The sequence below is a fragment of the Tympanuchus pallidicinctus genome, unplaced genomic scaffold (assembly GCF_026119805.1).
Source record: "Tympanuchus pallidicinctus isolate F22 unplaced genomic scaffold, pur_lepc_1.0 scaffold7, whole genome shotgun sequence".
Lineage (NCBI taxonomy): Eukaryota > Metazoa > Chordata > Aves > Galliformes > Phasianidae > Tympanuchus > Tympanuchus pallidicinctus.
This window is the reverse complement of record NW_026294791.1, coordinates 24,007,885-24,032,160: the sequence shown is the minus strand read 5'-3', so window position 1 is coordinate 24,032,160 and position 24,276 is coordinate 24,007,885. Positions and strand designations below refer to the sequence as shown.

The 24,276-nt window shown below is 50.2% G+C and overlaps 1 protein-coding gene across 4 annotated transcripts in view; it reads left to right on the top strand.

Annotated features, from left to right (window-relative positions):
• PBX1 (PBX homeobox 1) overlaps positions 1-23,922 on the top strand; it is a 105,823-nt gene extending 81,901 nt beyond the window's left edge. For 2 of the 4 annotated variants that reach the window (XM_052665643.1, XM_052665644.1), the window contains 7 exons: positions 2,463-2,707; positions 5,088-5,278; positions 6,224-6,359; positions 9,042-9,201; positions 15,778-15,890; positions 17,315-17,404; positions 23,479-23,922. In XM_052665643.1, coding sequence (XP_052521603.1) covers positions 2,463-2,707; positions 5,088-5,278; positions 6,224-6,359; positions 9,042-9,201; positions 15,778-15,890; positions 17,315-17,404; positions 23,479-23,571 — 1,028 coding nt within the window. In that variant the 3' untranslated portion in view covers positions 23,572-23,922. Of the gene's footprint in view, positions 1-2,458; positions 2,708-5,087; positions 5,279-6,223; positions 6,360-9,041; positions 9,202-15,777; positions 15,891-17,314; positions 17,405-23,478 lie in introns of all 4 variants that reach the window. The other 2 variants (XM_052665645.1, XM_052665646.1) reach the window with 2 other exon arrangements.
• Positions 23,923-24,276: the final 354 nt, after the last annotated feature.

Genomic DNA, 24,276 nt, shown 5'->3' with positions numbered 1-24,276 from the left:
TGTGGTTTTGCTTTGATTTTTAGAATATAGATACGTATCTATTTATGTGTATTTGTGTGTGTACAGACATACATACAGAAACGTGGTTTGTGCCAGCGGGTGCCCTCGGTGAGGGCTGAGCACCCTCTAGTGGCATTTGCTGCAGCTCAGGGCTGCCAAGCCTGCAGAAAAGCAGCCAAGGATAGAAGCTCTGTCACGAATTTGCCTCCCCCAGCCCCAGCTCTCGGTCATTATCTTTCCTTTGGCTTCCCCTTCCCCTTTCTTTAATCAGGAGCAGCAAATGGGTGGGCACTGGGGTACTAAGCTGAGGGATGCGGCCTGTCAGGTTCTGCATCCGTTCCATGCAGACGTATCGCCCTTCCCATTTGTTTACCCAGCAGCCTAATTCCACATGGCCCCCAGCCCCAGCTGGGTTTTGGGAACACGTATGTGGGCATGCCCACAGCGCACAGCGATCCCAGGGCTCCCACTCCTGCAGCACGGCGATGGCACGGAGATGTCCTGTGCTTCCCATCACGAAGCAGCTCGCCAAACATAAACTAATTAATCACTTGTGCCTACCTGTCAGGTCAATGATTCCTGAGATTTTTAATCTAAAAATATTTCCCTTTCGAAATCCAGATGCAGCCGTTTCGGCAACTCTCTTTTTTAATTGTTTTCAGGCTTTTTTTCAATTAGTGTTTTACCTGGCTTGCATTCTATTTGTATTTGGGCTTTTGATGCGCTACTGTTTAGTGATTCTTTTTTTAACAGGGGAATAGGAATTTATACTCTTTATTTCATAGCAAGTTCATATGGTGAGTATTATCACTTCTTCACCTTCTGGAAGAGCAGTGATGCCGGCATGAGCTGAGGATTGCAGGACCCATCTGCTTCCTCTTGCTTGGAAACTGGCTTCTGCTCACCAGTTTGGTGCCATGCCCCCACCCCTCCTTTTATAAATGATTGTCTCCAGTGTGGAGTTGTTTAATATTGGTCTTCTCCAACCTTGATGATTCTGTGATTCTATGATCTTCAGCGTTTTTCAGAGCCAGGAGGAACGCACTCCTTGCTTGGCTCTGTTTCTTATCTACTCTGATTTTACATCTTATTGGCAACTGCCTTCAGATATGCTTTTAAATGCGCTGAAAATCACTTGCTCTTGTTGCTGCTGCTGTGGCCTGGGGTTCAGAAAGGATGGGATGAGCATCCCAGGTACCTCAGGCACCGCTTCCCTAAAGCCCACACAGCATCACCCAGCTCCAGCAATGCAGGAGCTTCCACGTGAGGGATGCTCATGCATTTCCACTGTGTTTTGAGTCCCTGTGACAGATGAGACGGGAAAATACAATTTGCTTCTCTTCTGAGATGTCTTTTTTTTTGTTGGCTTGTCAAGGATGTATTTTATTTTGTGCAGATGCGCACACCTGTTTGTGTACACGTGGAAAGCGAGGGCCATATTTGTGTGTGCAAACAGCCAGCAGGTGGGACCACAGTGAGATTTCCATGTGATGAAACCCCTTGAGTTTTGCTTGGATATGCATTTGTGTCCATGTATGCCTCCTTCCTCCTCAGTCCAGTCTGCAGGCAGAGCAGCAGCTGAGCACCCCACAATTAATTGGTAGAGGGAAACTATGAGAATGACTCTTACTGGGAGCAATAATTGAAGCAGTGAGTACAAAGAGGGGAAAAGAATTCTCTCCTTGGCAAGTCGTTGTGTGCGGATTGATTTATTGATGCCCCTTTTCTTAGCACAGTTTTAGAATTCACTAGAACGACCAGATTCTTAAAAAAGGCATTTTGCAAATGGTACTTCTTATTTCATACATTTTATTATTATTATTTCCTTGTGTGGCTAAAAGCTCCTTGTGCTTTGGCTTCACTCGTATTTAGAGACAGGGAAACTGAGGCATGGCCTGCCCTGCACTCTGTGCTGCCTCCTCCTCCTCCTGGGGCTGAGGATGTCTGGGCAAGCTGAGGTTTGGGCTGGAGCCTTTCCATCCCATGCTTGAATTGGGAAGTGGTCCCTATTACTGATTTCAGCAAGTTTTGGTACACTCAGTGTGGTTTTGGTTGGTGTTGTTGGAACAGAACTGAGAAAGGATGTGGTTTAGTGGGCATGGTGGTCATGGGTCAGTGGTTGGACTAGATATCTTAGAGGTCTTTTGCAACCTTAATGATTCCACGATTCTTTGGTTCTGTGAGAGCATCATGTCGGTACAGATGTGATGGGAAATGCAGGCTGCGAGCGAGCAGCTTTGCTATGTGTTTGCAGCAAAATGCAGCTTTCTGGGTTACTTCTGCTGGGAGGTTCCTGCTGCTTCTGCCCTATTTCAAGAGGGAAAGGGGCAGAAATGGGAGAAAGGGATCGTGGAAGCCATGGGGAGCTCTCAGCTTAGGGCTGTGCCATGTGTGTCACCACGCACCGACTTCTACACCCGCACACCGACGCGACTCATCCTCTTCCCTTTATGTTTCCACAGTTCTGAGCATCCGGGGAGCACAGGAAGAGGAGCCCACAGACCCGCAGCTGATGCGGTTAGACAACATGCTGCTGGCCGAGGGCGTCGCGGGCCCTGAGAAAGGAGGCGGTTCTGCTGCTGCCGCCGCCGCTGCTGCCGCATCGGGAGGAGCCGGATCCGACAACTCGGTGGAGCACTCTGACTACAGAGCCAAGCTGTCCCAGATCCGGCAGATCTACCACACGGAGCTGGAGAAGTACGAGCAGGTAACAGGCTCATTCGTGGCATGGGATGGGATGGGTCTGGCCGGCATAGAGCACGGTGCTGCTGCCCACGCCAGGCAAACAGCCTGGACCACTACTGACATCTATTGTTAGCAGAGTGCGGGCAGTGCAAAGCTGTTGCTTTCCACAGCAGTGGAAACAGGCCTTCTTAGCACTCGGACAGTTCTTTTTTGTTTTGTGCTGGGGTGTGCTATGAGAATAGGCTCAGCATGTGTTCCCCCCTAGTTTTTTTTCTTCTCTCCTCCCTTTGCATTTGGCTAAAAATTGGCACTGCCGAAGGGGACTCCTCTTGGAGGCGCTGGCCTCATTGCAGGCAGTTTTCCAAGGACCCTTAAACTTGAATCAAAATCTCTCTTGAGTATTACTTTTGCTTGGAAAGTTAATTTTCCAGAAGGGGGAAAAAAAGGAAAAAAGAAAGAAAATGTGGCTTTTTTCTTGTGGCAAATGATTCTTTAAAAAAAAAAAAAAAAAAAAAAAAAGGACAAACTATTTGGGTCATGAATGCAGCTATTAGTAACACTGACAATTGCATGAGAAGCTTTGCAAGCCAAAGCTCCAAATCGCTTTCTTTCAAATGCTTCCAGATGTTCTGCAGAGCTTCCTTCCTGGCTGTACAACTCGCTCTTGTGATGACTGTGGTTTGTACCCCGAGCATCTCTCCTTTTGGGTGGAGAAGCAGAGCATGGCCTCAGTGTTACAAACACTGTGCCATGGAGCAGGGAGGGCTGGCGTGAGGGTTGCACGGTGTGGGCTGACCTTTGTGGCTGTCCTCAGCCGCTGCTGCTGCTGCTGCTGCTCCTGGGCAGCATGGCCGACTCACATGGCTGGGGCACAAGGCATGTCACAGCTCATCCTTCAGGCCTTGGTTGCAGAGGGAGAGGGACCCCACGTCCTCTGGCACCCCACCCCAGGAAGAGCAATGGGAAGAGCAGGGCCCACCCAGCGCCTTGCCTCTGGCTTGCTCCTTCTCGCAACCCATTCCAGTGTCATTTTTACCACCAAGATGCTTTGGGAATGAATGCACTGGGCCTCGTTTTTACAGCTGCAGGAGGCAGAGCAAGTACCACCATCTGCAGCCCTGCAAAACCAGGGGTTGGGATGGCTCTCCTGACCTTTGTCCCCCCTATTTCTATCTAGCTCTGTCTGGCTTCACACAGTTGTCTGGCTGTGGCTGTGACAGCACAGCGCTCTCCTGCAATTTTCCTTTAATGCTCTTATTTCATGCTAAGAGGAGACAAGCTGAAATTGCTCAGCTGTCTGGGAGCAAAGAGTCACTGGGCTCAGAGCTCTCATACCCAGCCCCACAGCCCAGGCAGGTCAGGGTTGTTGGCTGCAGGGTTCATCACCTCCCCATGGGCTGACCCTGGGGGCGATGAGCAGAGGGGGAGAAATTGCTTGGGATGGGAGATAGATAGTGAACCTTGGGTTACCACTCCACACAATCTGTGTTTCAGCCCCATTTTCCATCTCATGGGATGGGTGCTGGTGATGCCCTCCCCAGAGCAGCTTCATGTGTTTCGGGAGCGCCTAAAGCTTCTCAAGCCACCAACTGGTTGCCAAATGCTGGGTTTTGGGGCTTGGACCCAAGACTGGTTCTGGAAATCAGAGGATCTGATTTTACCATCCAAGGGGGTGGGGGAGAGCAATGGGGTTGCCTTCATCCAGCCTCAGAATTATAGATCATAGAATGGCTTGGGTTGGAAGGAATCTCAGATAGCATCTAGTTTCATTCCATCTGGAGTCCTCCCTGGCCCCTCACTGCTGAGTCCTCAACATGCCATGGGGGAAGTGGGAGCAGGCAGGCAGTGCTGTGCCCATAGCATGCTAATGGGATTGTTGCCTGCTTGCCCTTACGTGTCAGAACTGCTGCCTCAATCAGGCTATCATTATTATCCTTCCATGCTTCTCATTCAAAGTGCTAAGGGCCCAGGACAGGGCTGTGTCTCTGTGGGGCTGTTCCCATAAAGCAGAAGGGGCTCTGGAGGACACATGGTGCTGGTTGAAAGGTTCGTGGTTCTCAGATTCATCTGTAGCTCTTCCAGCCCTATCCAGGAGAAGTACAAGGGCTGGGACGTACTGACAGGTCCTAGGGCTTGTTGCACCAGCTCCATCTATGGTATCTGAGAGCATACAATTGACTCCTGCTTTTTACTCAGTATACATTGGGATTTTCTCTTCCCTTGAGAGGAATACATGTCCCCTTGAGAGCCAGCACTCTTTTGTGGGTCTGCCCTAACAAACCTTAGCCACTGAGGCCACTGCCTGCGTCTCCTTCTTTAGCTGTTCTGCTCCTGTGCTCTCCTTGACGCCATCGAATGACCTTCCGATCCTGGGGTTTCTTTTGCTTTTCTTGCCATCCCAGGCATGCAACGAATTCACCACCCACGTGATGAACCTGCTGCGTGAGCAGAGCCGGACCCGGCCCATCTCACCAAAGGAGATAGAGCGGATGGTGAGCATCATCCACCGCAAATTCAGCTCCATCCAGATGCAGTTGAAGCAAAGCACGTGTGAAGCCGTCATGATCTTGCGCTCCCGATTTCTGGACGCACGGTGAGTTCACTTCCCCAGACCTTTCTCCACATCCACTGAGCAGCTTTGTTTGGGCCAGGGAGAGCTTCTGAAGTGACTCAGGGAGCCTGGGAAGGGCAGGGCCCCCGGTTTTGAGCCACAAGGGCTGTATCCTCCTTATCCTTCCCTTGAGAACTGCACACTGCTGATTCTGCTGCAACACTTCAGTTAGGGATGAAAACTAATCCTGCAAGCCGTCCTGTTCCCTCTGGTTTTCCTGTTCTTTTCCTTCTGTTTCCAGTGTCCCAGATTCTCAGTGTGCTTTAGAGTTTATTCACTTTCCAAGCTGGTCAGATGCAGACTGTAGGCTTGGGCTACATCTTGAGATAGGGAGGCTGGGCAGCTACAACTTGGGAAGAAATAGCTGACAGCATCCAGCTGTAAAAGGAACAGACTTCCCCAAGGACTTACCTGTGGCTGCTTTCTCAGCACAGGGCTTTGTAGAGCAGCACTGACCTCTTCTGCTAGGACAGCCAGGTGTCAGGGGTCACCTTCCCAGGTGCAGGGTCTGGGTGCTGGTGTTAAGGAATGAGATGTACTTGCTTTGGAAGGTGCTGAGGGAGGAGTCCCCAGCAAAGTGCAGACTAGGATTCCTGGCCATGAGTCTGCTGCACCCTATGCTCCCAGGAGCAGGGGAAGGTGGAAGGCAAGTAGGGAAGTTCAAAGCATCTAAAGTTTCCTCAGAAAGAGTGGTAATGCACTCACAGAGGCCCAGAGAAGTGGTGGAATCACTGTGTTCAAGAACCGTGGAGATGTGGCACTAAGGAACATGGTTAGTGGGCATGGTGGGGATGGTTTGACCGTTGGACAAGGTGATCTTAGTGGTCTTTTCCAACTTTAATGATTCTGTGAAAGTTACGTTTCTGTTTCTGAATCTCTGGTACTGAATCCTTTTTCTTCTGTTTTTCCTTCCTTCTTCCCTACAAGGCGGAAGAGAAGAAACTTCAACAAGCAGGCTACGGAAATCCTGAATGAGTATTTCTATTCCCATCTCAGCAACCCTTACCCCAGTGAGGAAGCCAAAGAAGAGCTAGCCAAGAAATGCGGCATCACAGTCTCACAGGTGAGAGAGCCCAGAAATACAGCAAAGACAGCTGCTGTTCAGGGAAACCAAACACCTTGGAGGGCACTCAGTCCTCAGTCTAGTTACTTATGTCTCACCGTTGAGCATTTAATTGCTAAATGGGATCAGAGTAAACTGGTGAGTAGGAAGTAGACAGCAGACTTACAGGATCAAGCCATGGGTGAAAAAGAGTGTTTGGGAGAGGACTTAGACAGGATGAAGACTTAATGTGTGTGACTGCGTGTGCAGTCATGGTGTCAGCAGTACAGAAACAGTTCAGCACAATGCACAGAGGCAGTTTTCTCCTCAGGGAATCAATGCTGGTTTGCAAGGAGAGCTCGTATGAGCTGAAAGACCATTCTTCAGGGTAAGGGATTTGAAGACAGTGAGAGGGTTTGAGCAGAGTTTGTCTGATGAGGCAGAAGGAACAAGGTTCTGGTGGGAAGGGATAGGGTCAAACAGGCTGATGGTTAGAGCCAGTCAGTGCTCGAGGAGAGTGGGCTTTCTCAGGGTTGTTTCTCCCTCTCTCTCCTTTGCTTATCCCTCAAAGAAAGGTGGTCAGTGAAGGCAGACTGAATTATTTCCATGCATTTGAAGCAGCCGTGTACTTCCTGAAGTCTGTAGTTTTGAATCACTAGCTATGGGGATTTTTGAGGAGCACAGTCAGTCCTTGAAGTGTTCAGCTGTACATTACTCAGGCCTGCCCTTTGTTTTCTCACTTTTTGGAGCAAGCCTCGTGACTGAGGGCTGGAATGTTGCCTCTGGTAGTCTCGTCCTCGTGTGAGCTTAGCGCTCCCTCCAGGCTCCTGTTGCACTCCCCATCTTGGGCCTCCTTCCAGCCCCAGGGCACATGCCTGCTCATCACTTGAGTAAACTGAAGACAGCGGCAGCATCTGGTGTCCTTGTGAGAGCATGTCTGCCTTCAGCAGGAGCAGCAGCATCTGAGAGTAGGAGTCGTCACTGTGCCGAATGCCCGCTGAGCCACTCCGACTGCATCCCCTGTGCCAGAAGATCCAGGCACTGATTCTGTCCAGAGTTACCTGCAGGAGACAGGACATATTGGCTCAAGTAAAACTGCAGCTGTCCTGATGCTTCCCCTCTCACTTTTAATTCATCTGTTCGCACTTACAACTTCTCCCCGGTGGAGAGAAAATGCCCAGGAGAAATGCTGTGCTTATGAGCTAAATGGGAAGCTGGAGATGGAGCACATTGCCATTAATGAGAAAGCTGGACTGAGAAGTGGAATGGAGCTCTTAACAAACTGTGCCTGCTCCCAGTGCCATTGAGTATTCAGTCCCAGATCTGGCTTGGGTGCTGATGTGAGTTATTGCTTTTTGCCTCCCTAGAGTCTCTGCGTTTTACATTTTCCTTTTTCCTCCTACATGGCAGCAGTAGGTGCAATTCAGTACCGGGTAGATTGGTGGATGAAGCTGCTTTTCTATAGAAGCTGCTGAGCTGTCTGTGAGCACTCCAGACAGAAAACGTCAGAGGAATAAATCTCGAAAATTTTCAGTTATCAATGCTCAAGTCAAAACAATTTCCATAAGATGAGGAAAAAGCAGTGAGCTTCCCAGAATTAACATCCAGCCTTATCCTTTCTGACGTGGCATCGGGGCAGTGTATTTGCGGAAGGGGGACTGATGAGCTTCTCACCAGCAAGCAGAGGAGTCCCATGAAAGAGGCTGATCTGTTGAGTCCCAGCTCAAGATGTCAGCTCCAGGCAACCCCAGGAGGAACTTCTGTTGGAGAATTACAGCATCCCCTGGCCTTTGCGCATCTCCATCATCCTATTGAGCTTCCTAAAGCAAGGTCAGGAGCAACTGCAGGTCTCTGCTTAGACACCTGCACATAGGAAGACATCCCCCCAGTTCTCCATATTGCTAAAGAAGCTGGGAGCTGCATCCCAAACCCTAGGCTGAATCTTCCCTACATCTCTGAAATTGTTGGCTACAACGAAGCTGCCACAAGTGAACCAAGATTATGTCAGCAAGGCACTGACTGGGATTTGGGGAACTCTGTGTGGTTCTGGAGGTTCCCTAATCTTTTTGCTGGAGAAGCAGCCCTGGCAGGGTGCTACAGCCCTATTTCTCAGACTCAGAGCTTCCTATTGCTGTGCTGAACGTGCAGACTTTGGGATGTTTGTCTAGTCACCAGGCAGGATGGCCAAGTGACTGTTCTTCAAGGCGTTCGTACCACTGAGCCCACGATGTCACATCGCTGAGCTTTAAGGATTGCTTGCTCACACCACTCCTTGGGTCTTTTTGCTGTCATGTTACATTCCTGCAGGCAGCTCTCTCCAGGACGGAAAGGAGCACAGCTGCACTGCTTCTCTCTCTGCCTTTACATCCAGCCCATCATTTTCAGCCACCTCCAAGGGACACACTTGTTCCCTGGGACCAAAGTTAGGTCTTCAGGCAGTCCCTGCTCTGCACACAGGGACAGGCACACAGCCCTGCTCTGAAGGCACCAGATGGACCCATACAAACCCTCTGTTCTCAAGTGTCTCCACTGTCTTTCAGGGGATTGTTGTAGGTAGAAGGTGCTCCCTCCCATGGCTGAACAAATGGGGAATAAAACAATTACGATGCACTGTTTAACTTGAGCTAATCCAGTGTCCTCGCCCAGGCACTCTTTCCAGAGCAGAAACGTTAATGTTTTTGTCTTTTCTTAAACTCACTCTAGGTATCAAACTGGTTTGGAAATAAGAGAATCCGGTACAAGAAGAACATAGGTAAATTTCAAGAGGAAGCCAATATTTATGCTGCCAAAACGGCTGTCACGGCTACCAATGTGTCAGCCCATGGAAGCCAGGCTAACTCACCCTCAACTCCCAATTCAGCTGGTTAGTTTTGTTTTATTTTATTTTGGGTTGTTAATGTTTGGTTTTCCGTTTGTTTGCCCCCCTCCCTCTAATCTCTCTCTCGATTTCTCCTTTGGGTTATTTCAGTTTTTATTTTCTGGTTTTGGTTGGCTCACTTTTGTGGTCTTGAAAAGGAAAAAGACAGATGGGTTTGGTTTTTGGGGTTGTTTTGGGAGGGTGTGGGGGGATTTGTTTAAGCTTTCTACTTGGTTCCCCTTCTCTGTTCTGGTTCTCATTTGAAAAGCAATGTGATCAGACCATGTGAGTGACGGCGATGTGTTGGGTTCTGTGCGCAGGCACAAAAGCAGAAAAATGACCAGAAAAAAAAAAAAATGTTGGGTTTGTTAACTCTTTGGGAAGAGGGGGAAAAAAAGGGAAAAAAAGGAAAAAAAAATCCTTGTTCCAATTGTTCCATTTCACTGGGGGCAGAAAGCATGAGTGGCCCTCATTAATAAAGCCCAACATTTCTGGTATGTCTGAACTCATGCAGTTTGGGAGCTGTTTGGGGCAGATTTCTGTCTGTTGCTTTTCTTTCTGTTGTGGTTACCTTTGATTGCTTACATGATGATGTCGGGATCACCTGCAAGAGTGTGCTCTGTGTGAATTTTATTTTCCCTTTGTGTCAGGATGACCCAGGGAGACCTGTGGGTCACTTTGTTCCCTTCCCGTTCCCCCTTTCCTGCCCATTTGCTGTGGTTTCCATCTGTTTGTTTTGAGGGTCAAAGGCACAGAGCACTTTGCCCAGATTTCAACTCCTCCGCTAGAGAACGATGCTCACTGTAGTGGCTGACTACAAAACCATGCCAAGCTGTGGTTGGCATGCTCTGTTCTGGTTATGCCCAGCTCCCAGGAGCGATGGAAAACTGAAACCTGATGAAAAAGAACAAAAAAAGGCAATTTTGTGGGTGCCACACTCTTATCCAGACAAATATGCATGTGCATCTTTTCTTTGTAGGGGTGGGAGGGCATTGGGCAGCCCATCACTCATACACCATACAGATGCTGGTTGCTACTGGGACATGTGCTCACATAGCAAATGCAGTATCTACACAGTAGAGGGTGTCAGGGGAACTGCACCCCCAGATCTGGAGGTCTGGGGAGGCAGAGAAAGCAGAGCCCAGACAAAAGGAAAACCAGCAGTGTGGGGTTTTTTTGTTTGTTTTTGTTTTTCCTTTTCCTTCCATTGCTGTAACTGCAGAAGATTTAAATGCAGTTTGAAAAATGTCATCCTTACTACCTGCTCAAATGGCTAAGGCCCAGCTGTAGGAAAGCCTGGAGGACAGAGAGCAGAACTGTGTGTGCTCGGAGGATGGTTACCTGCTGCCCTGCACACACAGCTTGGGCCCACAAGGCACAGCTCTCCTCCTGTTCTGCCTTTTTCAACTGGAGTCAGACCCAAAGGTGTGGAAGGGCAAGGGAGCAGCTTCAGATGACTCAAATAGGTTTGGAAATGGCTGTTGGATGTAGGCATTTCCCCAGTGCCTGCCCTGTTAAATAGTGCTCCAGCGTGAGTCTGTTTCTTTGACGTCCCCACAGGCAGTAGCATGGCTGTTTCAGTGATAGATTGGCCGGTACCCTGCAGTAAACGGCTGAGATATTCCCTGGATAACACTGCTTTCAAGGAAGGACAAACAGTCTTGTTATTAACATGTAAGAAATGAGCTCCTGGGTCCTCTTTCTTGCTCCCTTTTCCACTCCCCAGGAACACCAACCCCTTTTCCTGTGCTAAGGCAGTGCTAAAGCAGCTTGTTGATGCACATGAGCTCCTGCACTTTGAAGGTCCTTGCCGTGCTGGAATCAAAGTGTTTCTGAGCCACCACTTTCCCTGTATGCTACAGCAGTGGCAGAGCAGGGAGACCTAACAGCCCAGTCTCTAGGGAAGCTTGCAGAGACAGTGGAATTGGATGTCCTTATGTCCTCTCTTGAGAAGACAGATGGAAGGGCCTTGGGACTTTATCTCCAGCAGTGGCACCCCAGGTTGAGATTTCCCCTGCTCAGCCAGGCATCCCTATACTGTCATGTTGTAGGGCAGAGGTGTATCCCAGTGGCATCTGAAGTTGAATGACCTTCCCTTCTTCAGGTTGTGCTGTAGGTGCTGACAACCAAAAGCACACCTGTGCATGCTTGGTCTGAAATTCCTATCAAAGACTTGGAGGATGGTGCCAAGGATTTTGAGCCATCCAGGTGTGCTGCATTGCCCTGGGAGGAATGTGGAAGTGCATGAAGAGATGAAGGACTAAGGTGGATGAAAGCTCTCCTTTAATACCACGGTCTTTTTTCTGTTTACAGATCAGTGGCAGGGATTTTGGTGAGGAAGGAGCCTGAACAAAGACTAGATTTGGTGATTTGTAGGGTCCTGTGGTTTAAATACATGACAGGGCACATGGAAACAAGGGGAGCAGACAGAGGACAGGTCATGAGAAGGAGGCAGCAACCAGCAATGTAGCCCCTGGAGGGCCATGATGTTGGAAGAGGAGGTGGAACTGGATGTGCTGGGACCTGGGACAGGAGCTAAATTCATTTCTGCTGTGGCTGTGCAGACCCATCTGTTCTCTGCATTGACAGCCATGTTACCGGAGCTCGGTGAATGGCTACAGTCAGTCAAAGAGATTGGCCACACATTGACAAGGGCAAGGACTGCATCTGGCTGGCCATCTGGCACCTTCAGCACAGGGTCCCCCACCCTCAGTCACCCAGGCCTGAATGTCAAACACCTTTTCATCCTGAATACACGCAGTTGGGTTTTATCAGCCAGATGTTCAAATAAGCTGAGATGTCTGGCTCATTTGGGCTAACAACTCCCCGTCCTCACTTTGAATGTATGGACAATCTCAGCACAAAAACCATGTGGCAAATGAGAGTTATTTTATGTGGACTGACCCTTTTGCCAACCAGAGTCCTGGAGGACTGCACATGGGTGATGACATTCAGTGAAATCTTCCATGCAGAGCAGCCAAAATTATCCTGAACTTTTTTTATTATTATTTTTTTTTTTTTTTACCTGCTCATCCTTTCATTTTGTAAAAATCTTCATGCACAGCTGCTGATGGACAGGATTTGGAAATATGCTTCATCAGGCACGAGCCTGATGGCTGTATCTTCTCTGCCTTCCCCCATTTGTTTGTGGCAGTTGCTTTTTGTGGGATGCCAGAGTGAGCAAAGAAACCATGCTCGTCGTGGTCTCACTGTCTTCAGTGTCATTTGGCAAGTGAAAAAGAACAGCAGGTGTCCTGCAGGACCAGCCCAGGCTTATGTTTGCTTTTAGAACTTGTGTCAGATTAAGGGACGTTGTCCACCTGAGCTGCTGCATGGTCCATCATCTTCTTCCCTTATCTTTGGCCATGGTAGAAACACAAGGAAAAGTTACTTTAAATCAAATTTTCCTGATGCATATAGGTGGCAGCCATTGACTTTAATTAGGAATCTCATGTACACGACCAAAGTTGATTTCAGTGGTTCAGGATACTAGATTTGTCTCATTGGTGGTGGGTGGTAGGAATAAGCAGCATATAAATGTGAGAAGTGGAAGAGATCTCATTGTTGGCATTGCTTTGGTGTAGGTTTTCACCCAGTGGCAAGATCTGAGTGCCAAAGCTCGTTTCTTTTTAAGCATTGCCACCACTTTTTCTGAAACTGGTGTTCTGATGGGAACTCGCCGCTAAGGAATGATGGTGATTAGTCTTGAGTTTGATGATGTGTGGATGCTGAAGATGGACCGCTGCTTCACACTACTACATACGTTTCTTCCCGTTTTCTTTTGTCTGTGCATGGAAGCATCAAGGGACTTACATGTGCCAAGTTCAGAGACCTTTCATTGTGGGTCCACAAGCTCAAAGGTGGTTATTACATTTCACTTCTCAAGGAGTTCTGTGTCAAACTATGACCGCTGTGGTGTGTTTCCAACGGAGCCTTTCAGAGGGACAAATCAGATTAAGGATGGAGCATCCTCCAGCAGACAGACAAGACTTGTTTCTGTGAAGGATACCAGTGTCTTAATTTTGAGGACTCTTTGCATTCCTCCCCCTCCTCTTCCACCCCGGCGCATCAGTCCCTCGTAGCTGTGTCTCTGAGGCTTTGGGCCATTGTAATTTTCATACATGGCTAGCACATAGGCAGCAGAGTGCTGAAACAGCAGAGTAGCAGCTGAAAGGGCTCTCTGCAATTATGGCTCTGATACAAATGCATCCATACATGCGGGCCATTGGTATGCGCATATTTATCTTTGCATCCACATCAGCAGCAAGACATATTTGCCGTTTAGATATGCACATATATTGTAAAAATACCCTGTGCCGATAGCAGTGTATATCTTGTAAGTGACATCTCCAGCACTCCTCATGGTTTCCAAGACACCGGTGCTCTACAGAACTAGAGTTTGTGGTTGTTTATTTTTATTTCCTTCCTCCCAGTCTCAATTTTAAGGGGCAGGTTTGTTTAATTTCCATAAAGACCGGATACGTTTATGATATTTTTGTTATTATTATTGTTGTTATTATTATTATTATTATTATCTTGTTTTGGTAGGGAAAGCTGGAATGCTGCTCTGCTTGGGGGTAGAGTGATGGTGGAGTCCTGTCAGGGTTTCCCAAGTCCTCTTTCCAGCTCTGACACTGATTGCTTGTGTCGTCTCGAAGGGTTTCGCTCACCTTAAAGTAACTGCAGAATATTCTCTGCTTCTTGTGGGGGTTAACTGCAAAATCCTTTGGTTCCCAGCCACTGTGGGAGCACAAAAGCCATCACACTGCTCTGGGCTTTATGCTGGTAGTCAAAGTGATCATTCAGAAAAGCCAGTAGGAAGCAGTTTTTTGTACATAAGTGTCCATCCTCATGCTTTATGTTGAGTGGTGTCAGTGGGGGATATCCTCAGTCTCCTAGTTGACATCCATAGCTTTTTGCCTTTAGAACCTGAGAGGTGGGGAGGCGACAGGAGCTGGGTACCAGCTGAGCAGGGAGGCGCTGGCTGCAGCCCTGCCACCTAGTGCTGCTTACTTCACACAGCATTGGTGGGTTGCTCCACCGTGTGCACTCCTGATAAAAGGGCCATGTGCGAAGAGTAAGGTTTTTTGCAGGAAGGTGTCGTGAACGTGAACTCTCCAACTTAGACCTCCTACTTGTGGACTTGCTCCCTGAGCCTTCTTGATGTTGGCTTCCATCTGTTTCCTTCCTGGCTCATCTCCAGGGCAGAGCCTGGGCACTGCCAAGAGGGTTTCTTCCTTCTCCTCTCCAGCAGGAGATGGGAATTGTTGGACATTTCTCAGAGCACACACATGAGCCATAGTTGGGCAGTTCCAGCAGGACTGTGGTTGCCAATCTTCCAAGCTGGAAGCAGCAGCGGAGATGATGAGAGCGTATTTTGGGTTGGAGCTGAAAGCAGAGCTGACCTGGGCCCCTGAAGTCTCTCCTTTCCAAGGCTAACGTCATGTATATAACCAAACCTTGCACGTTGAGCTGTCTCACACTTAACGCGCTGATCTGCACGATGAGTTCTGAAATAATCCCATAAAACCTTTTTATTTATTTTTAACCCCCTTCCCTCCTCGCCTGCCTTCCAGTTACACATTAGGTTTGTTTCTCCTGTTTGGTAGTCAAGGAGGTGCTCAGATATCTCAAAGCTGGAAGCAGGACCTTTTTTATTTTTCCTTATCATCTGTTGGTTGTTTTTTTTTCCTGATCCCACCCAGTCGTCCTCACCATTATCGTTTTTGAGCGTAACGCTGGCGACTGGTGCATGCAGTGGGGATTTGCTTACAGAGCTCGTTGTTCTGGGACAGCTGGCCCCATGGGGCTGGGACACCCAGGTCCTCTCACAGCCCACTGAGATGAAAGAAGGTTGTCAACAAGATCATTACTGGGAGCCTGGCCCAGGTGCCTTCACATTTTTGTGAACCTTCGCTCCTGGTGTGTTGCGCTCACCCCTGGGATGGATCCTGATGTCCTGAAGGCAGACCATGCATAGCTTCCTCAAGGGAGCTCTGGGCATGGAAAGGGGTGGTGCTTGGATGTGGTCACCCGGCAGAAAGGCCCCGTAAGGGTGCATGGCCTAGACTTACCTGCACTGAGCTGAGCTTCTCAGAGACAACAGCAGCATGGGCCCGGTTAGCCGTGCTGAAGTGGCTTCTGCTTTTGATAGTGAAGCGTTCTTTGGGTAATTCTGTTCTCTGGTGCAATCTGCCGGGTAGACATCTCCAAAAATCGAGATCTGCAAAGCTGCCTGAAGGATTTTGATGGCCAGAAATGAAAGAAAAGGCTGTCTTGAGTCCTCCAGGCTGGGTTTTGTTCATCTTAGTCCAGAGCATGAAGAATCCTTCCTCCAGCTGAGGAGCTGTTGAAGAAAGTTCTTGGCATTGAGCTGTAACAACATGTGGCTTTGAATAACCTCAAGAGTGCATCCTTTTTTTTTTTTTTTTTTTTTGCTTGCTCTGTTCTTCATACTACTAACCTGATTGTGTGTTTTGTTTTTGTGGTTGCTTTGCATGTTGTTCCTTCCTCTTGGCTGAGAGTCATGGGGTGGATCTTTTTCCTTTCTGTGATTCAGGTGCCTCACTCTTTCCTTTCCAGGTTCTTCCAGTTCTTTTAACATGTCAAACTCTGGAGATTTGTTCATGAGCGTGCAGTCTCTCAATGGGGATTCTTACCAAGGGGCCCAGGTTGGAGCCAACGTGCAGTCACAGGTAGGGACCCATCCGATGTACTGCCAGTGAATGCATTAGTGTTGGAGGAGCCTTTGATTGTATTGGCACTTCTCCCTCCCGTCCGAAAAGAGCAAATCTCAACCAGCACAAACGAACCAACCAACGCTTATAAAAAAGTAAAGCAAACCAAAAAAACAACCAACCAACCAAAAAAAAAAAAGCAAAGGCAACAACCACCCAAAAAATCAATCAGAAAGAAACCAAAACCGAACACCCAACCAAACCAACCATGGTCTTGAGGAGACTTGCCCACACTTTGTGAATGCATTTGGCTCTGGCTTGATAGTCGTAACAGGAGGAAAGGAGGTTTAGGAGAACAGGCATGTACTCAAACAAAAGCAGATGAGATTTAGGTTCCGCATGCTTTATTCTTCCAAGGGAAGGGGTCAGATGTCTGGACCGGTGTCTTGTTTTACATGGCTTCCACTTACTCCTTTGATGCCAAACCAGGTGTCTGCTGCAAGGCGAGAAATGTTCAAATACACAGTTAGGGTTTTTTTTTTTTTTTTACTTTTTTTTTTAACTAAAAGTCACCCCTCATGGTCTCCCCATAATCCCAAAGCGCAGGCACTCACACTGCCCATGTACACACCAGCAGGACAGAGTGAGGGAGCTTTGAGCAGCGTTACTGAAACATCAACCTATGCTTGAAGAAGAAAGAATTTTAAATAGCCAATAGCTCACTTAGATCTTCCCCTTCCTACCTGATGTCCAGATATGCCATGAGTCTTCTCTCTGGTGTCTAAGGCTCTGTGTTGAGAGATGACAGCCAGTCTGACATGTTCACATTGGGCAAGGAGAGCTTTCTAAAGCCCAAGTCACTCCCCTTGCAGTGCTGGACACAGAGATGCACATCACTGTGCGTACTGCTGCCGGGGTCTGGGCTGAGCAGTAAAGGGAGAGGAGCGAGGCACATAGAGGAGAGCTGACGGTGCCTTGCCATGGTAGGTATATTCTCTGGGCCCTCCAAAATGGAAGGAGAAGCTGTCTTCACCCAGCTCCAAAGATCTCCTTCCACTGATGTGAGCTCAAAGGGTGGAAGGGGATGAGTAAGACTGGGTCCTTGGGCACAATGCTGAAGTTGGCCCCAGCGATGTGCCCCAGGAGGTGCCAGCTTGTGCTTGCCACACTGTTCTCCCTCTCTGCTCTTGGTGTTCAAGGGCTTGGGGCCACCAAGAGTGTGACGGGGGTGGGCCATCGGGGAGGCAAGGGAGCGCTCCTGCGACTTGACTCTCACCATGAGTCCAACCACGGTTCTTTCCCCCCCCCTCTTTAAATACGTACCTTTATTAGTGCTGTTACTGTTTATTTGTTCTACTGTGCCAAAGATGAACCGAAGCGGCTTTGCCCACTAACCTTTCATTCATTCTAATTTGTGTCTTTGTTGTCGTTGGTCTGTTTAGGTGGATACCCTTCGCCATGTTATCAGCCAGACAGGAGGATACAGTGACGGACTCGCAGCAAGTCAGATGTATAGTCCGCAGGGCATCAGTGTAAGAAAAAAAAAATAGGCTTGGGTTCTTGTTTTATTTTTTTCCCTCCCTTTCATTTTTGTTCTCTCACTACCAATTATTTCAAAGCCATAGGGCTCAGAATGCCACTTAGTAGGACTTGTCTTTGCTTTTACGGTCACCTAGTTTATTGCTTCTGTATCGGTCACGCCAACGGCAGAGCTTTGCCCACGAAAAAAGTGGCGACTGGGCAGGCTCTGTGCAGGCAGCTGGCGTCTAGGACTGTCAGAGCCGATCAGCGTTCGCGTGGCACCTGCGGCCACATGCGTTCGGCTGAGAGGAACTGCTAAACAGGTGACACCTCGCGTAACCGCGGTGGGGAATGTCACCACGAGCACCCTAACCCAGAGATGGCTCCACGCCGATGAGGCTGATGGCAGCATCCTGCAGCGGCCACCTAAAAATAACCCAACCCTGGCCGGCATCTGAAGCCGGGCTGGGCGGGCGGGAGGGGACTGAAAGCACAGCAATGATGGGGTTGACGGCGGTAATGGTCATAAATAGAAGGAAAAGGGGAAAAAAAACAAGCGCAACCCAAGAAAACCTCGCCCAACCGAACTGGGGGAGGATGCGAGGGGGAGGGAGGGCTTTGGAGCATCTTCTCCTTGTTCTTGGGTGCGCTGGCGGGTTCTGACTAGCATGAAAATTCGTAGCGACAAGCTGTGTCGTACAGGGTGAAATCGATCAGACACACACAAGGAGAACCGAGTGTAGATTCGGGACAGCAATCCAACTTCATTTCTCAGATCAATCGTCCACCATCTCAGCGGCGGTGACAGCAAGCTGGGAGAAGAGGGCAGCCTGGAAAAGGAGGCTGTGCTCCTGGAGTGGGTGGTGGTGGTGGTGGTGGTGGCCAGGCTGGCGAGGGGAGGAGGATGGCTGTGGCCTGTGGTCAGTGTGCACCATAATCCCGTTGGGTGATGAGGAGGATGAAGGTTGAGGTGGGGCAGTCTTGGGCTGTGCAGGGAAGCGGTGGGTGCCATGTTCTGTTTTGCTGCCTATGTTGCTGACTGGAAGACTGAGAGAGTATTGTCCTTGGGGAGAGGGGGTCAGGCCCAACCTTGGTTTTGGGCTTGGGCCAGTGGCAGCATGGGCTGCTCCAGCAAAATGCCGCCTGCAGCGAGGCGGCCAAGGGATGCCCAGGGAGCTCCAGCTCTGCCAGCCAGCGTCTGTGGCTTCCTGTCAGTTTGAAACAAAGGCGCTGAGATGGAGACGTGATACATGAGGAGGCATTAAAAGAGCTTCCTCACAGCCTCCAGCCCTTCCCTGCCTCTGCCTTTCATTCAGGGACGGGAGAACATGGCCTCAGCTGCCAACCACGGGGCACCTCGCCCTGCCGCATCTCCCTGTGAGTCCCTTCACCCTCCAAGGAGACCGCTCTCCAAGGAGTCTTTGCCATTTGGCACCTTGCATCTGACCAACTTGGGGCCGTTGGTGTCTGAAAGACCGCCACGGACATGGGGAGACCCCGGGGGTGGAGGAGGAAGGGGCTGCCAAATGGGGGCTGCGCTCCCCGCTCCACCGGGTGCCGGGGCTTAGCAGGCAGCTTGACGTCACGAGGCAGAGCCAGGGAGGATTTGTGAAGTAATGTAATTGAACATGTGCAGATAATTATGTCTCATTACATAAGCCCGTTGCAAAAACGGTGCTTGGAAATGCCACATGAAAGAGCCTATCGTTCCGCATTAATTTCTCTGTGCGCTGAATTTATTCCCTTTCTGGCTTTTTAATACTTGAAGAGTAAATGAATCGGAGGCTGATCATGATAAGAGATGATACTTTTGTATAAATTAAAATACCCCCAAGGAAAGAGGCTGAGCTGATTATGGTTGCAGTTGGCTTGGAAAATAACAGTGGGCTGGGTTAAGCCAAAATTTGGGGGGAGGGTTGCTGATGGGGATTACAAGGCAGGGAGGGGGACAAGAGGAGAGGGGAGAAGAAAGGAGGAGTGCAAACTTGTAAGCCAAATAGGACATCAGTGGATGGACTGGTATTTCTGGCAGCCAGTGGTGGTCATAATGGGAGCAGCACTGGGAGTTGATGAGCTGATGGCAGCAGCTTCCCAAATAGTGACCCAAGATGAGTGGCATGTGGTGTTGGACAGTTTCAAGGAGGGCGGGAACCCAAAGTTGCTTAAAAAGGTTCAGGCTTATGAAGGATGAGGGTCAGAGACAGGCACAGGCAGGGAGGCAAGTGTGTAAGCAATCCACCCAGTTCGGGGGAGACTCCTTATCTAGGTAGCGTGTTTCCCCAATAGTATCTGGAGCCAGTCTAGAAGAGATTAGAAGGTTTAGGAAACACTTCTGGGTTGCCGTTCTTTCCCCAGACCCTTTGCTTGTGATATCATGTCTTCTCATCCATGCAGATCCCAAAGCGTTTGGCAGCCCCCAGCTGAGTGATCTGCCATCCCTGCAGCATGGCTGCCTTCTGGGATGTGCTGGTGCTGGGTCCCATAGGTGCTGGTGTTGGTCCATATAGGCAGGGGCTGTCTCATAGCCAGAGCAGTGGGCACGTTTTCCCTGCCTCTCCTCAACCCCTTTAATGGTGCAGAAATGAAGCGGGATGCAGAGGAAAGCTGCCAGCAACGCGGAGAGCTGCAATCCCTGCCTAAGCCGAGCATCCCTGGGAGCTGCTGGAAGGAGATGAGCCGAAACCGAGTCAAGAGCCCTGTCACAAAGATCTCTGCACGGGGCTGAGGTTAACTCATCCCTGGAGCCCGTCAGGTCTGGGAAGGCAGCAGCAGGTTGCCCAGCTCCACCGCTGTAAAGCTTGGCAGGGGAGACAGTGCACAGGGCTCGCCTTCCTTGGTGGAAGATGAATTTTTAAACGCGTGCACGTCGTGACAGCTGAGGACAGAAATACACCCAGAGCCCAATTTCCTCCGTGGTTCTTCTGTGAGCCTGTCTTGCTGGTTGCAGCTGCTCAGCGGCTGACAGCCCGCCCGGCACTGTCTGTGCATCGTTAGCAGGATGATCAGCCATGTCCCTGCCACTGGATCTCTGTGACCTGCAGCGATAGCTGAGGCAGAGCGAAAACAGCCGACCTCACATCTAGGTGGAGACGGTGTTGGGCATCCCCACAAGGTCTCTTTTGGCCTTGGTGGGTTAGGACTCAAGTTCTCATTGACCACATCTAGAAGGAGGATGTCCCTGTATGTGTCCTCCTTACCATGTGCACAGGGAGCTGTGTACTTGCTCCCGTGGATCTGCCTGTAAACACTGTGTTAATGCAGGCTGGGTTGCTGCAATGACTCTGATCAGTCTGCTAATTAATTAGTGGTTTATAGTCATCTTAAAGAAAAGTCCTGTCAGAAATTTCTTTTTGGACACCTGGCTCCTCCTTTCCTTCTGCCCTTTGTGCCCTCCATCCCTAACCCTCTAATGAGGAAAACGGAGCAGGCTAGTTTATAAATCATTGCAAAGTCTAACACGGGAGGCTATTTTTAAAATTGGTCAGTGTGGAGGAGTTTTGATTTAAAAATGCTGTTCTGCCTATTTACACAGCAATGTTTGTCATTGTGATGGTGGTGCCCCATTGCACAGTGGTTGTACATCCACGCCTGCCAGCTGGGAGTGAGGACTTTCAGTGGCCCTGCTGGCTGTAGGAGGTGAGGCCTTCTTGTTCATGTGAGGCAGGCTGCCCGGGGGCACATCCAACCTGCCCTGGGGCACCATCAGGGATGGGGGCACCCACAGCTCTGGGCAACTCTCTGCCAGCACCTCTCCACGCTGCAGGCTCTTTGAAGCCTGTTCCCCTCTGTCAGACACAGTGTCTGGTTTGTTGGGAGGCTGAACTGACTTCCTGGCCCATTGCTAGTGGAACAAGGATTTGGCCACGTACAGTGGGATGTGGTGACAGGCTTCGTGCAAAGCTGCAAGCTCCTTGAAGAACTGGCAGAAAATCAGCCCCATGCAGGAGGCCGGGCTGGGAGCCAGCCTGATTTGCTGGAGGAAAAATGCTGTGAGACCTGCAGAAACCGGCCCCAAACTCAGTTACTTCAGCAATCCATCACCCTGGCTCTACGCTTGGACAACCACCAAGGCCACGGCAGTGCTCTGGCATCAGAAGGTGACATTTGAAGAGACATCCTGGAGACTATTGCTGCATGTCTGGCTGTGTCCCTCCCCTGCAGAAGTCAGAGCTGTGTGCAGGGCTCCTCACAAGGCCCCCTCTTGTCCACCACTTGGGCTGTAGTTTGGGGCTACTCTTGCTGGGAGAATGTGAGACTGTGATGTGTGGGGTATCTTCAAGGCCAAACCCGTTGGAGCAGAGGTCAGCACCTGCCCAGCAGCATCTCTTCTTCCCACTACGTGGGATTGAGGTGACAGTCATGGCACAGAACCACCTTTTCTGCCAGAAGTGAAGGTTGGCTCCCAGTCTTGAGGCCAGAAGGGCTGCCCAGCGTTTTGGGGGTACAGGGAGAGAGGGCAGCCATTGTCTGCAAGATGTTCTCCCCCTCGCTCCTCTCAGCCACGACAAGCATGAAAAAGCCTCTAAAAATAGTCAACACAATAGGGACCGAGCCCTGCTCCGAGCAGCCCCCACTGCCTCTCCCCCCTTCTGCTCACTGTAATGACCCTGCAAACACTAAATGGCATCTGAGTGCATTAAGCAGCAAACTCTCCGGTGACATAGCAATTACGGCTCTGAAATAGATTTGGTGCGTCACGGAAGATAAGGGTTTTGAAAGTTTCTGTTGTGATTATAGCTTGTAACTCCAACAAATAACAGGCTTCGTAATAAGAGGCTGCCAGCGCCGCTATTGTGGCTCTCTCTCACTGATGGCACGTAAATTGCTATTAATGTCCTAAGTGTACTTGAATATGCCAGTCTCTGGGCGGCGGAGTTGGCTCCGTGTCTCTCTCTCCGCGGCCTGTCATTTTGGGGCTGATAATCTACGGTAATTGCTGCCTCTTGCAGTGGACCAAGACGTGGAGAAGGGTGGGTGCTGCGTCCTGGGAAGCAGGATGTGCAGTGGGGACGCAGTGGGCGCATGTGGGGTTGTGGGTAAGGCCGTATGTCTCCCAGACATCCCTGTGTCCCCCTCCCATGAGGTCCCATGTGGGACCGTTGGGCCCAGCGATGGATGTCCTAGAGCAGGAGGCGTAGGGATGGCCAGAGCAGGCAGAGCAGACTGGGCACATCCAAAGCGGGATGGCTGCTGCTGCTGGCTCAGCACAGGCAGGAGTCAGGGTGGATTAATTAGCCGAGCACTGAATCAATGTCAGAGTGAGCAGGGGAGGTGGGGGCAACATCTGCTCCTCTCCAAAGGGGTCGGCAGCCAGAGAAAAGCAGCTTCCGTGAGCTATCGTGCATGGCAGCCGGGGGCCAGCTCTGCCCTGCAGAGATCTGGGTCTTTAGGTGGGAAAGCACCCATTGACTGTGGGAGGAAAACATTGCCTGCCTTTGCTATGTGACCTCTTGGATGAGGAGGATGCTCAGCTGCACCTCTGGGTGGGCTGCTCTGCTGCCGGCTGTGGTAGGACAGCACTGCAGGACATTGGGGCAGTGTCAGGATTGGTGTATATGGTGCAAGTGGGAGCTCCAGGATGGATGTGCAACACACTGAGCCTGAGGAAGCTGGGGAGTGTGGACAAGTTGCACTCATAGGTCCCTTGTGTGCTGGTGTGCAGCACTTATTCTGCGTTTTCATAGCGCTTGGGTCCAGGTGGAGTTCCACAAAGGGGTTTCAAGTTCAAAAACCAAGCTTGTTTAGTTGTTTGCTATTTTCCTCTTCTATTGGGAAGCATCCTATTGTAGTGTGAAAAACAGACAGAGTTTGGGGTTTCACACTTATTAACCCATACTTATTTTAAAGAGCAGAATTTCTGTGAAGGCTTGAAATTATCAAATCCCGCTGTTTTTTCATCAGTGCTATCCTGAGCTGTTCTTGTTCTTTGAGTGTCCACAATGGGATGAGGTGACAGAGCAGGGGATCCTTGCCCTCCATCCCTAAAACCACTCCATTATGCAAATGGAGACCTGGGGTGGGCAGAGACATTGCAGTGGGGTTCCGTTTTGCTATGACTGACAGCTGCCCATCTCTATCCCTGCAGGCTAATGGAGGTTGGCAAGACGCTACTACCCCATCGTCGGTGACCTCCCCCACAGAAGGCCCTGGCAGCGTTCACTCTGATACCTCCAACTGATCTCCCAGCAAATTGCATCCCTGGCTGATCCGGCCCCGGCGGGGCGGGAGGGGAGGGGGCCTCTCCTAACACCGCAGCAGTCAGACTGGAGGTGAAACCAATCAGCACACACAAGAAGACTCCTTCTCTTCTCTTCTCTTCGTCGGGATGCTTTTTTCAGCCAATCTGGACACTTCTTTATACTCTCTTCCCTTTCTTTTCTGGGTAGAAGCCGCTCTCCCCCCCCCCCTTGCCGCCGCCACAACACCTCCCTTCCCCTACCTCCCCACTGAAGGGTATTTTGACAGCTAGAAGGATTTTAAGGAGGAAAAGCAAAAAACAACCACCGCCACACCAACCGAACCAAAAGCAGTGCATGGCCTCGCACTGAGCCAAAACCATACCTCGGTCGGGTCTCGCTCCTTCTCCACCAAGCAGCCCCGCTCACCCTGTTCCTCTCTCGCTACCTCTCCGTAGGAAATGGTCTCGGCAGCCCTCTGCCCTGCTGCACCCTCACCTCGGCTGCTCTGGACACTGAGTGCACCCATGCTGTGCCCCAGGAGCCATCCCCGTGCACTGTGGGCTGGAGGGCAGGTGGTGCAACCCTGCTGTATGTATGTAGGAGCCGGAGCCGGGGGCTCCCCACTGCTTAATGGAGGTACCAACCAACCCACTGCCAGCCCCCAGACAGCACTGCTTGTTCTTCTCCCAGCCCTGCTCTGCCGC